Source organism: Podarcis cretensis (genome assembly GCF_951804945.1).
Source record: "Podarcis cretensis genome assembly, chromosome: 1".
NCBI lineage: Eukaryota > Metazoa > Chordata > Lepidosauria > Squamata > Lacertidae > Podarcis > Podarcis cretensis.
In genome coordinates this window covers 84,478,120-84,489,673 of record NC_137170.1, presented here as the reverse complement: position 1 = coordinate 84,489,673, position 11,554 = coordinate 84,478,120, and the positions used below count along the sequence as shown (strand labels likewise).

The 11,554-nt window shown below is 42.4% G+C and overlaps 1 protein-coding gene across 1 annotated transcript in view; it reads left to right on the top strand.

Annotated features, from left to right (window-relative positions):
• ZDHHC5 (zDHHC palmitoyltransferase 5) overlaps positions 1-2,478 on the top strand; it is a 42,216-nt gene extending 39,738 nt beyond the window's left edge. The window contains exon 12 of the mRNA XM_079991526.1: positions 768-2,478. Within this exon, the coding sequence (XP_079847652.1) occupies positions 768-933 (166 nt within the window). The 3' untranslated portion in view covers positions 934-2,478. The remainder of the gene's footprint in view (positions 1-767) is intronic.
• The last annotated feature ends 9,076 nt before the right edge of the window (positions 2,479-11,554 follow it).

The window sequence follows — 11,554 nt, the reverse complement described above, 5'->3', positions numbered from 1 at the left end:
GAGTAGCTGGGGGAGATCTACAAATAATGCCTGCACTCGTCTGCCCTTTCCTTCCTTCCTTCCTCCCTCCCTCCCTCCTTTCCTTCCTTCCCTCCAGTGTGTGAACCAGCCCATTTCCTCCACTATACAATGCAGTGCATATCTCTAGAGTACCACATTCCTTTTTGTGAAGTGTGTGTGGCTTTGAACACCCCTACTTTCCTTGGGTGTGTGTGGTGGCCATTGGCTTTCCTAGAAGATACCCGGATCTGTGTGAAAGCTGCTTGGTTTCTACCTCATATATAAAACTTTTATATATGAGTCTGCCTTTCTACCTTACCCAAGTGTGGTCCTTTTCCCTGTCTTGTTGGCATGCATGAAAGAGACACTTGGGTCCACCAGGGAAAGGACAGATTGTAAGAAATCACCTGCTCCTCTCATGATGGTGGAAGCATGAGCCCTTCTGTCAGTTTCCTGAAAAGCTTTCTCCCCACTGAACCTCCTTTTTTTTTCCTTCTAGAGAGTGTTGTATTGGGTACATGTAGCATCTTTTCTTAATAATTCTCTGTGTGTAGTATCCTATCCTCTTCTAGATTAGTGTGTTTACCTGGGTGGTGAAAGTATTTAGAACAAGTTCTCTGTAGATACAAAAAGTGCACTGTTCCTTAAGCAGTGTAAGATGTATCCCAAGCTTTCCTTTCCTTACCGAGTGTGAGGCATCCTCCATTTCCATTGCCATTGAATGAGTGGTCACTTCCTGACATCCTTGTATCCTTCCTTTTCCCCAGAGACGAGATGCAGATGAGACCCTCCTACAGCAAGTCCAATGGACAGCCCAAAAGCCTGAGCTCAACCTCACCCACCCCTGGTCAGCCACCTCTCAGCAGCCCCACTCGTGGAGGAGTCAAGAAGGTCTCTGGAGTGGGTGGGACTACGTATGAGATCTCTGTATGAGGAGGTGATATCCCCACTGTTGACTCCTCCCTGGCTGATTCCAAAATGCTCTATCCCTGATGAGCAGGAGATTGGGACTTGCTCACCAAATGGTTGCCCCATCAGATGCATGGACCTTTTTTTACAAATACAGTTTTGTGGGGGGTGGGGGGGGGGAGAGCTGAAGGGACAGCTACCTTTTTAAACTAAAGTATCTGGGATTGGGAGAGTCCCTAAACACTACAGCAGGATTCTAGCCTTGCTCATCTCCACAGCCTGCACTCTTCCTCTCAACCAACAAAGAGACTGCAATTTGTAGCGCACACTGCCCAGAGAGAAGGGGAGGGAGTTGCTCTCAGCACCCTCTGTGAGAGAAGGTACAGGCTGCAGGCTGCCCCACTACCAACAGGACAGTCAGTTGTGGACCTTGTGCAATCGCTCGCCTAGTGCGGTAGGAGTGGATCATTTTTAATTTTTTTTTTATTGTTAACGGATGCTATTTTTTCCTGTTCTGAGTTACTGGGTGTGTGTATATATAAATATCTATAAATATATAAATATAAATATTAAAATATATATATATATCCATATGGAGCATGGGGTGGCCCTGGCAGACCCCATTAGCTGGGCCTGAGGAAGCCATGTGTGGAGCATTTTAATTTTTGAGGAGTCCAAAGGGCTGTATCAGATGAATCATTTTGTTTACTTTTGAATGGGTCAGGCAAAATACAAAAACTGCTGTTAAATCACTATCCTTGGACAAGTATGGCTGAGGAAATGCTAATATGTTACCTAATTGGTACCACTGACCTGGTCATCCCAGTGCCTGTGGCCAGGCTTGAGTTTGGCTTGTTCTGCCCCACTCTGGATTCCAGGAAATGAAGGGAATAGACAAAGGCTTCCTAATCCCTGCTCTATCCTTCTGGAAGATTTCCCCCATGAATAAATCCTTCTTTTCTGGGGGGCTCGGGGGGGGGGGGTAAGAAGACTATGGGAGTGTTTGGCTTCCCATGTTTTCAGCTCCAAACAGGCTTTGACTTCTCAGTAAAATGACTCCCAGTGAAAGGATGCCATACCCTACAAACCAGGCCAATCAGCATGCACAGGTGCCAGTTGCATACTATTAGGATACAGGAACGTGCTTTGGGTGCTGAGCAGGAGGAGGGTGGCAGTGGCATTGGAGCTGTGTCGCCTATGTGGATATATTACTTGTATTTAGTAAATCCCTCCCCCAGGTGGTTTCCCCTGCTTTTTTACATTGCTTTTATGATTTGTTCCATATTGATTTATTGTGGTATCATGGTTCTTTATTCACAAACTGGGCAAGAGAAAGAAGAGGGAAAACAAACAAACAAACCAAAAAGCAATATTTTTCCATATGCCAAAAATCTTCTAACCCCTAAAAGCCCATGAGTAAAATCAGAGCAACCCAGGAATCCAACAATCTCCAGTCGCTACTGACTCTTTCTCTATGGCAATATCTTTACTGTGGCCTGCAATGGGCCACACTTTTATTTTTATTATGACTAGCCATTTTAAAATGAGGAATAAAAAATTATATAATGAGCCACTCCCTCCATGCTTGTGTAGTTTTGTTTTGTTTTGTTAACCTGGGGAGGAGAGAGGTCCTGGTGGTTGTCCTTCAGTATTGCTTGCTGTGTCACCCAAAATGGTTCCATAGGAAGGACATTACTAGCTTCTGATCCTTGGTAATTCGAACTGCAGGCATTGTGCTGATTCCCAGAGCTGGTGCAAAAGGTTTCCCAAGAAGGTAAGTGAGGAATGCTCATTCAGTCATCTACATTCCAAACCTAGTTACAGAGGAGGCTTACAATGGAGGACTGGTTCAGAAAGTAGTTGCATCTAGAATGAACATCTTCAGGCAGTGGAAAAGAAGCAACCGCCATCTATTACACATCTCCAGTACGAAACAAAGGCCATCCTTCACCAACTGCATTATGCTTTGGAACCCAAACCATAAGCATAGCTCATATGCCCCACACAAGGTTATTGCAGAGCAAATACATCCCAGCAAATTCAAGCAAGAAAACCAAGCCATCAACCACAAGGGAGGGCAAAATTCCCTCCCGGAAGAAGCAGCAATTCCTCCAATCAGTCTGACCTGTGAAGAATTTCCTCTTAAAACCAAATAATTATATATCAGAATCTAAGTGATATGTTTCTGTTGAGTAACCTGAAAGAAAACTATTGAACATAGTTCCATCCCACCTATGTGACATTGTATTAAAGGAGTAAACGTGCACAGGGGGGTGGGGTGGGGAGTGAAGCAAGATCAGAATGGTGATTTCCCTGCCCCTCTCAGCCACATTTCTGCCAGAAAGCCCTCCCTGTAAGTGCTCTTCATCTGAGGAGGGAAGTTCTGTCAGCACTTCCCTTCTGATGCAGGGAAAGTGTTAAACTTCCTCTCCCTGCCCAAGACAGTGCAAATCCTGCTGCAGTTGTTAGAGAAGGATGTACATTAATTCCTTCTGTGTAAGTAGTGGTCCATGTAGCTTGCCTCTTAATCTTGAACCTCTGGAGATTTCTTTGATCATACAAGTGCTCTAAGGTGACTGCACCTCATACAGAAAAATATACCGTATTTTTTGCTCTATAAGACTCACTTTTTCCCTCCTAGAAAGTAAGGGGGAATATGTGTGCGTCTTATGGGGCTAATGCAGGCTGCGCAGCTATCCCAGAAGCCAGAACAGCAAGAGGGATTGCTGCTTTCACTGCACAGCGATTCCTCTTGCTGTTCTGGCTTCTGAGATTCAGAATATTTTTTTTCTTGTTTTCCTCCTCTAAAAACTGGGTGCGTCTTGTGGTCTGGTGCGTCTTATAGAGCAAAAAATACGGTAGTTTCCTCCCACTAACTTCATTTTCAGGGGTTGAAAATAATATTTTTCTGAATTTAAAATACTGTTTGTTGACCTTGATATAGGGCACAGTTTTTGATTGCAAGTGTTATAGCATGGTAATATTAACAGCAAGACTTTTTGAAGGTAGCTTGCAAGATGATGTTGTGAGACAGAGAAGAGTCCTAAAAGGAGTGTACTAATAAAAGGTGTAACCTTGCTTACATAGTGTGGCAGATGGTTTCAAAAGCCAGGAGGAGGAGGAATAAAAATTGTACTTCAATGTTGTTATGACTTTAAAGCAGATAGAAAGTGGAAGTCCAACAGTTCTCTCCTGAACCAAAGCAAATATTTCCAGTCAGCATCCTTTGAGTGGACTATAGTACTATGTTAGGTAAAGGTAAAGGTACCCCTGCCCGTACGGGCCAGTCGTGTCCGACTCTAGGGTTGTGCGCCCATCTCAGCGCTGTCCGGAGACACTTCCGGGTCACGTGGCCAGCGAGACGAAGCTGCTCTAGCGAGCCGGCACCAGCGCAGCACATGGAAACGCTGTTTACCTTCCCGCTAGAAAGCGGTACCTGTTTATCTACTTGCACTTAAGGGTGCTTTTGAACTGCTAGGTGGGCAGGAGCTGGAACCGAAAGACGGGAGCTCACCCCGCTGCAGGGATTCGAACCGCCGACCATGCGATCGGCAAGCCCTAGGCGCTGAGGTTTTACCCACAGCGCCACCCACGTCCCATAGTACTATGTTGGGGGCTCGTAAAATTATCTGTTATGACAGAAGATGTGCTACTGTGAAAAAGGTACAAAGCAGTTAAGATTGCCAGCAAATAAAGTAAGAGAGGGGAACTTCCGTCCTTAAGTGTGGAAGTTAGGATTAAATCCAGTTTTTTTAATGGGGTGAGTTTTAATGTTCAGCAGCCTTTCTAGTTCAGCATGTCTAAGCACAGTTCTTTCTCATGTCAGAAAGCAAGGGGGAGATTTTTGTCAGCCACTACCTGAAACAATTAAGAGTGATTACAACTTACCTTATTTCATTATATTAATTGAAAAGCTTGAAATTCATGTAGCTCTTTTCTAACCAGTAACATTCTAATCGCAAAGCTGAATTTATTGCTGAACCATTTTGTGTTAATGTTTTTCTTTATCGTTAATGTATTATACATTTAAAGTACAAGTGTATTTTGCCATCTTTTTGTGGGGCTAAAAAGCCTAATCTCAGAACCTAAGCTTTCTTATTCTAATATTTTTTCATATTATATCCTAGGTTGAGGGCTAGGCCTCAAAGTGGCTTGCAATATAAAAGTAAAAAAACAAATTAAAAATGCCATTAAAACAAAAAATTTGTAAATAACCCTCAGCTGCACTTGCTACATTCTAAACTGTGTTCCATCTCAATTGATAAAACTGCACAGCATTCCAAATGAGGCTTGGGAATTGAAGTTCTGTGTTATTGGTGAAATTTTCATCTTTACTACATTCAAGTCTACATTCTCTTTGTTTTTGTTTCCTTCACACCTTGATGAAAATATTGGACATCAAGCATATATATATATATCCTCCTTACCCTGCAGTTCTGATACAGATGGTTGGAAAACCACTTCTTGTGAGGAGCATGCGGCTCAGCTGCAGCCGGTAATTTTTATATCCAAATAATAGAATTTCACAGAAAAGGAATCTAAAGGACTTTGGAGAAAGCTATGAGCAAGTGATGCAGCTATCTATATGGCAACAGTTGCCGGGTGAGATGTCTTAATCCAGCCAAAACAAGGCAGGACAAAGCCCCCTTGACTTCAGTATTAAACCCATGCTTGTCATTGATTCCAGTGTGGGAAAGTTATTGACATGCCAATATTACCTAAATAGTACCGTTTATATAGAAGGTAAAAAAGATGCCGTGAGTGATGCTTTATAGAACAAGAGTGGAGTATAAAAGTGCATTAAATAAATAAATACGCACAATTGCTTTTTGTATACATCCACATAATATGATTTCTAATTTCTGGTAGATAAACATGTAAAATATATATGTCATAAGTGCTAATAACAACCATGATGTTCATTCAGAAAGTCAGTGCTTTATTTCATTAATTTTTTTATTAACTATGGAAACAGATTCTCCTTAATTCTTCTACTTTAGAGACTAAGGAAGGGGCTTGGCTCAGAACCGGCTACAGCAGTAATGGCTTTAGGCCTGCTTGGTCCTTCTAGAGTGATTCAGTTTCCATAGATGTTTCCAACTTGGTGAGTTAGTTTAAATTATCCCAGAATGTGTGCTTAAGCTCTTCAACGGCTCTTTTAAGTGTTCTGCTTCTTGTTGATGACAGCAAGAGTGCTAATTGCCCCAATTACACTTCTGAACCAGAGCCTTGATGTTGCTTACTTTGCCTCAAGGAGAAGCCTTTGAACCTAGTTTGTATCTCCCAATACCTGCTCATCATCTGGAAGAGCTGAGTAAGGCTGTGGTAGGACAGTAATGGCGACTAAGCATCTGACAGACACCTTCATGAAAGCAGGCTATAATCCTATAGCAGGCAGTCTTCAAGAAAAGGGAGTTCCTGGTAAAGACTAGTAGAATTGTAGAAAGGCTTACCGGTAATTCTAATAGCCTGTGGGTGGGACTCATTAGGCTGCTCTGTAATAAATTTTAATTCAAGTAATCTTGGGAACCCTGGCTTCTCACTAGCTGCTGTTCATTTGCCTTTTTGCTAGGAGACAAGACTAACTTACGGTAACTTCTACAACAGTGCGCATTGCCATGTTACGCTTCCATACCGGCAAATCTGCATGCAGTGTAAGTTGGAAGGGACAGCCTCAACCAGCTTCTGGTGCAAATTGCACAGAAATTATTATGAAAACTGTCCCTGTTGAATTTCTACTCAACATATAGCACCTAGACACAGCCTTATATTGGGGGTGGGGGAGAAACACATGGTATATTTTGTCAGGGATAAAGAGGGTGGGGGCTTCCCCTATGGGATGCTCCTTTAGTTGTTTGGAACTATGGGCTCTGCTGGCAGTTTGATTTGGAGATTTTATTCGGTCCCCCTCCCACATATAATTGTGATAACTGCATATTCTTCCCTCATCTGTCCCTGCCTCTGTTCTTTGCCTTTTTTTAGATTGAAGGCTGCTTGGGATAAGGGCATGTCAGACCTGTACTTTATAACATGCCATACACATAGATGGTGCTGTGTGAAAAACAACTGCAGTATTGTAAGTGATTGTGCAGAGGATCCTTATTTGAAACTGATGACCTTCTAAGCTTCCGTTCCCAGCATTTCCTTGGTGATCTTTTAAGGAAGAAGATTCTACAACTTGCCTAAGCAGCTGGTTCCATTGCTGATCAGCCCTTTCCTCTTGGCAGTTTTCCTATAATTTTAAATCTGGTCATCCCCCCCTTTTTTTGTTTTATAACCCCTTTTGTATCTGCTATTTTTGAGATGGTCAACAGCATCCCTTAATCTTCTGTGAGCTGAACACACTCAGCTCCTTATCTTCTCCTTGTATTCATAAGTCTCATATTCTTTTGAACTGTGGTACTCTGTTTTAAATATCTCTTTCTGACACTGCTGCACAGAATAGTATGGGTTCTGCTAATACAGGTTGGATTGGCCTAGCTGTACAGCTTTGCACAGGCTTGTCGGACTGAACCCTCCCCCTCTCACACAGTGACGCATTAAGAATCTGCAAGTCTTGTCATACCAAATTTCAAGAGACCCCCTTGGAGAGTAATGATGTAACTTTGTTACGAAATTAACTTAAAATTATGTTTGAGTCACACCGTTGCAGAGGGAAACCAATGAACAAGGAGTGACTTGTTGAGCTTCAGTCAACAATATGGGCTTTTGGCTACAAGAAGCTAATGGTTAGCATTGAAGAAGGCTGCCATGTTTCCAGGCTTGTAAGTCTGCCACCCCACCCCCACAAAGCAGATGTGGTCATGAGTAAAGAATAGGGCTAAGCACTAGGCACGAGATCTGGATCCATCTTCTGCTTCTGCCATAGTTTCTCACTGAGCAAATCATTTTTGATCCCAGTTCCAAATTTTTAAAATGGAGTACAGCAGTGACCTACCTCACAGGGTTGTTGTGAGGGCGCAAATAAAGATTGTAACACATTTTGCTAATTAAAAGTGCCACAGACGTGATTGGTGATGGTGTCTACTTGGGTAATAGTCCAGTTAATGGTTAATAGTCCAGTTGTGTAACATTAATTTGTCTGTTCTACAGATTTTTTAACTATTGGCTGTGTTGCATGTTAAACAGCTGCCCACAAAATGAAATATAATACTTGATCAAAAATAGAAATCAAAGTAATGTACATTTGACAAAGATAAGAGCATGGGTAGGTATTCCCATCACTCAAAAAGGTGTTATTTACTCCTCAAAAAAATTGACAGAAGCACAGATACCTGTGTGACTTGCAAAACTAAAACTAAAAACATAGGTAGCTGTATGTATAGTATGGTTATGTCCACAAAGACTGCTGTATTTGCATAGAATACATTGGTCTGCGAGGCAGCTACGCCCTATGGACCACTCAAGTTCTTTTACAGCCTTCACAAAAAAAGAAAGAAACCCCACCAAAGCAGACCTTTCAGGGCCATAATTTTTCCCAAATTACAAAAGAATAGTCTTTAACCTTGCCTAACTTGGTATCTGCCACTTGTAATCCATCTAAGCTTAAGGTAAAGGTAAAGGTAAAGGTACCCCTGCCCGTACGGGCCAGTCTTGACAGACTCTGGGGTTGTGCGCCCATCTCACTCAAGAGGCCAGGGGCCAGCGCTGTCCGGAGACACTTCCGGGTCACGTGGCCAGCGTGACATCGCTGCTCTGGCGAGCCAGAGCCGCACACGGAAACGCCGTTTACCTTCCCGCTGGTAAGCGGTCCCTATTTATCTACTTGCACCCGGAGGTGCTTTCGAACTGCTAGGTTGGCAGGCGCTGGGACCGAGCAGCGGGAGCGCACCCTGCCGCAGGGATTCGAACTGCCGACCTTTCGATCGGCAAGTCCTAGGTGCTGAGGCTTTAACCCACAGCGCCACCTGCGTCCCCATCTAAGCTTACTTGTGCCTAAATCTTAGAAGGAGGAATGGAATGTGATTTTGTTGTGACTTCTGTTTTGAAGGGAAAGCCACAATTTTTGTTGAATTTAATCATTGTTTCACTGCAATTTACTTCACTGCTAGTATCTGCTGTCAATATAGGTAAACCAAAATGTTCAATACAGTGGATGTTTAATGTTGAGGCATATTTGTGTATCTAAATAATAGTTCCATGCACCACTGGTCTTCAGCTGGTGCATTAGGGCCTGATCCAAGGTGGGTCGCAACAGGAGCTGTGCCACCATGCAAATAGTAAGGTAAGAGATTAAGAAATGGGTCCCTAAATGCATGTTTGAGTTAAAAGTGGGCCCTGGGTCTGCAAAAGTTGAATGTCTGCCATACAGCAGGACCTGGTAGCAGATTTCAGACCGCTTACTATTTCCTTGGCAGAAGGACAAAACCTCATTGTTTGTGACCCATTTCTTCTCCTTTGTGGGAATATGTAGGACCCAGACAAAAAAGAGGGGGATTGTCTACACATCATTACACCAGCAGGTGTCTGCATTCAAAGGTTGCTAGTGGATCTGGGACCAGCTACCAGCTGTCAACGGATAAGCTAGCCAAGGACTGGACCTCTTTCAATGTGTAAACTTTTTAGATTGGTGGGGGAGGGTTAGAAAATATGGCAGAGGCTTAGGCCCGAAAAAGACCCAATATGGAGGCCAAATGGCCAAAATATTGGGAAATACTAGAAAAAGATGGAGACAATTGGAAATTGCAGAGTTTGGAGAAATTAAAGGATAAAGTGCGAGACTGGTTACACTACGCTCAGATTAAAGAAGTTTTTAAAAATGCCAAAAAGTTAGGGTTCCAGGTGGAGAAATCGAAATTGGAAACAGAATTGTTAGAACCTAAGACTAAGGTACTTTCAAGAATGTATAACCTGCTGTTAAAATGGAACACACAAGACGAAACGGTTAAATCGGCTATGATAAAGTGGGCACAGGATATTGGGTATAATATCATGTTTGATGACTGGGAAAGGTTGTGGACCACTGGGTTGAACTTCACTGCTTGTAACGCTTTGAAGGAAAATGTAATGAAAATGATATATAGATGGTACATGACCCCAGTTAAACTTGCCAAAATATACCACCTGTCTGATAATAAATGTTGGAAATGTAAAGAAAATGAAGGAACATTCTTTCACCTCTGGTGGACGTGCCCTAAAGTGAAGGCTTTCTGGGAAATGATATATAATGAGTTAAAAACGGTATTTAAGTATACCTTCTTTAAGAAACCAGAGGCCTTTCTTCTGGGTATTGTCGGCCAGAGGGTGATAAAGAAGGACAGAACTTTTTTCTTGTATGCAACAACGGCAGCAAGGATACTCATCGCTAAATATCGGAAAACCCAAGATCTACCCACTGGAAGAATGGCAGATGCAACTGATAGACTATATGGAACTGGCTGAGATGACCGGCAGAATCCAAGACCTGGGAGAGGAGAGGGTTGAAGAAGATTGGAAGAAATTCAAGATTTACCTACAAAAATATTGTAATTTGGTTGAATGTTAATAAGGATGCTAGATCACAAACAACTGAGCACCACTAAAATAGTTGGAATTAGGATGATAAGTGAGATTGGGAAAATATAAATTTTTTGGAGAATTATTAATTATACTTAAACCAGCGGGACATAAGAACGCAAACAAGTTGATAAATTGCTGGCAAAAATTTATAATGATGTAAGTGGGAGTGGGAGACGTGAGGGAGTCCAAAGAAGTTATGAAACTATGTTATGAAATATGTTACATTGTTTACTAATTTTGCATTGGTATTTAAAAATCTCAATAAAATATTATTTAAAGAAAAGAAAAGAAAATATGGCAGAGGCTTGTAATGTTATGCATAATGTTGGATGAGCTTTACTGCCTTTCTGTCAACACCAGAAATTGGGATTCCCAAGTGAACTTTGCTGGGGAGTAGATTGAAGATTAAAAAAGGAGCACTTCATCCAGTGCATACTTAAAAGGTATGGTATTCACTGCTCCAAGTGATGGTTGCTGCATTAGATGGCTGGAGAATAGGTTTGTCAGCGGTGCCTCAGTCTTCACAAAGCATTATGCCACTAAATGCTGTTAGGTTAACAGCAGCAAAGGGCTGTCACTCTCCTGTCCTCATAGGCTTGCTTAGAGGCAGGTGGTTTAACATGGTGTGAAGCAGAATGTTGGATGAGGTGGGTTATTGGTCTGATTCAGAGACTGTGGTGCAGATTTACCTGTGGGCTGAAGGAGGTGGTGCAGGGAGCCCTGTGGCTGTATAGCAGGAGAAGAGGTGCTGTGGGGTGCAGAGAGAAAAAGGCTAACATAAAAGTTTAAAAGAAACCAGTAAAAAAGGAGAGGCATATTTTTCTGCAGTTAGCACACCACTCGAACCTTCATCCCAAAGCTTTCCTGTAAATATGCAAATCACACAAAATTTAGCAGTTTAATTGTACCTTTAACAAAATTTATTGCAGAAAAAACTGTCGTGAGCTAGAGATCACTTTGTCAGATAGCACCAAGTGTTATCTTAAATGGGTGGAGATGTACACAACAGTCAGAGGGCTCAGTAATACAAGAGAGAGTTGTGCTACATTATGCTGCAGAGCACAAATAATCAGGCAAAAGGATGAAAGATATAATCAGCTAGGGCGTGGCGCATTCCCAACTGCTAATAAAGTATGGCAGCTTTCAT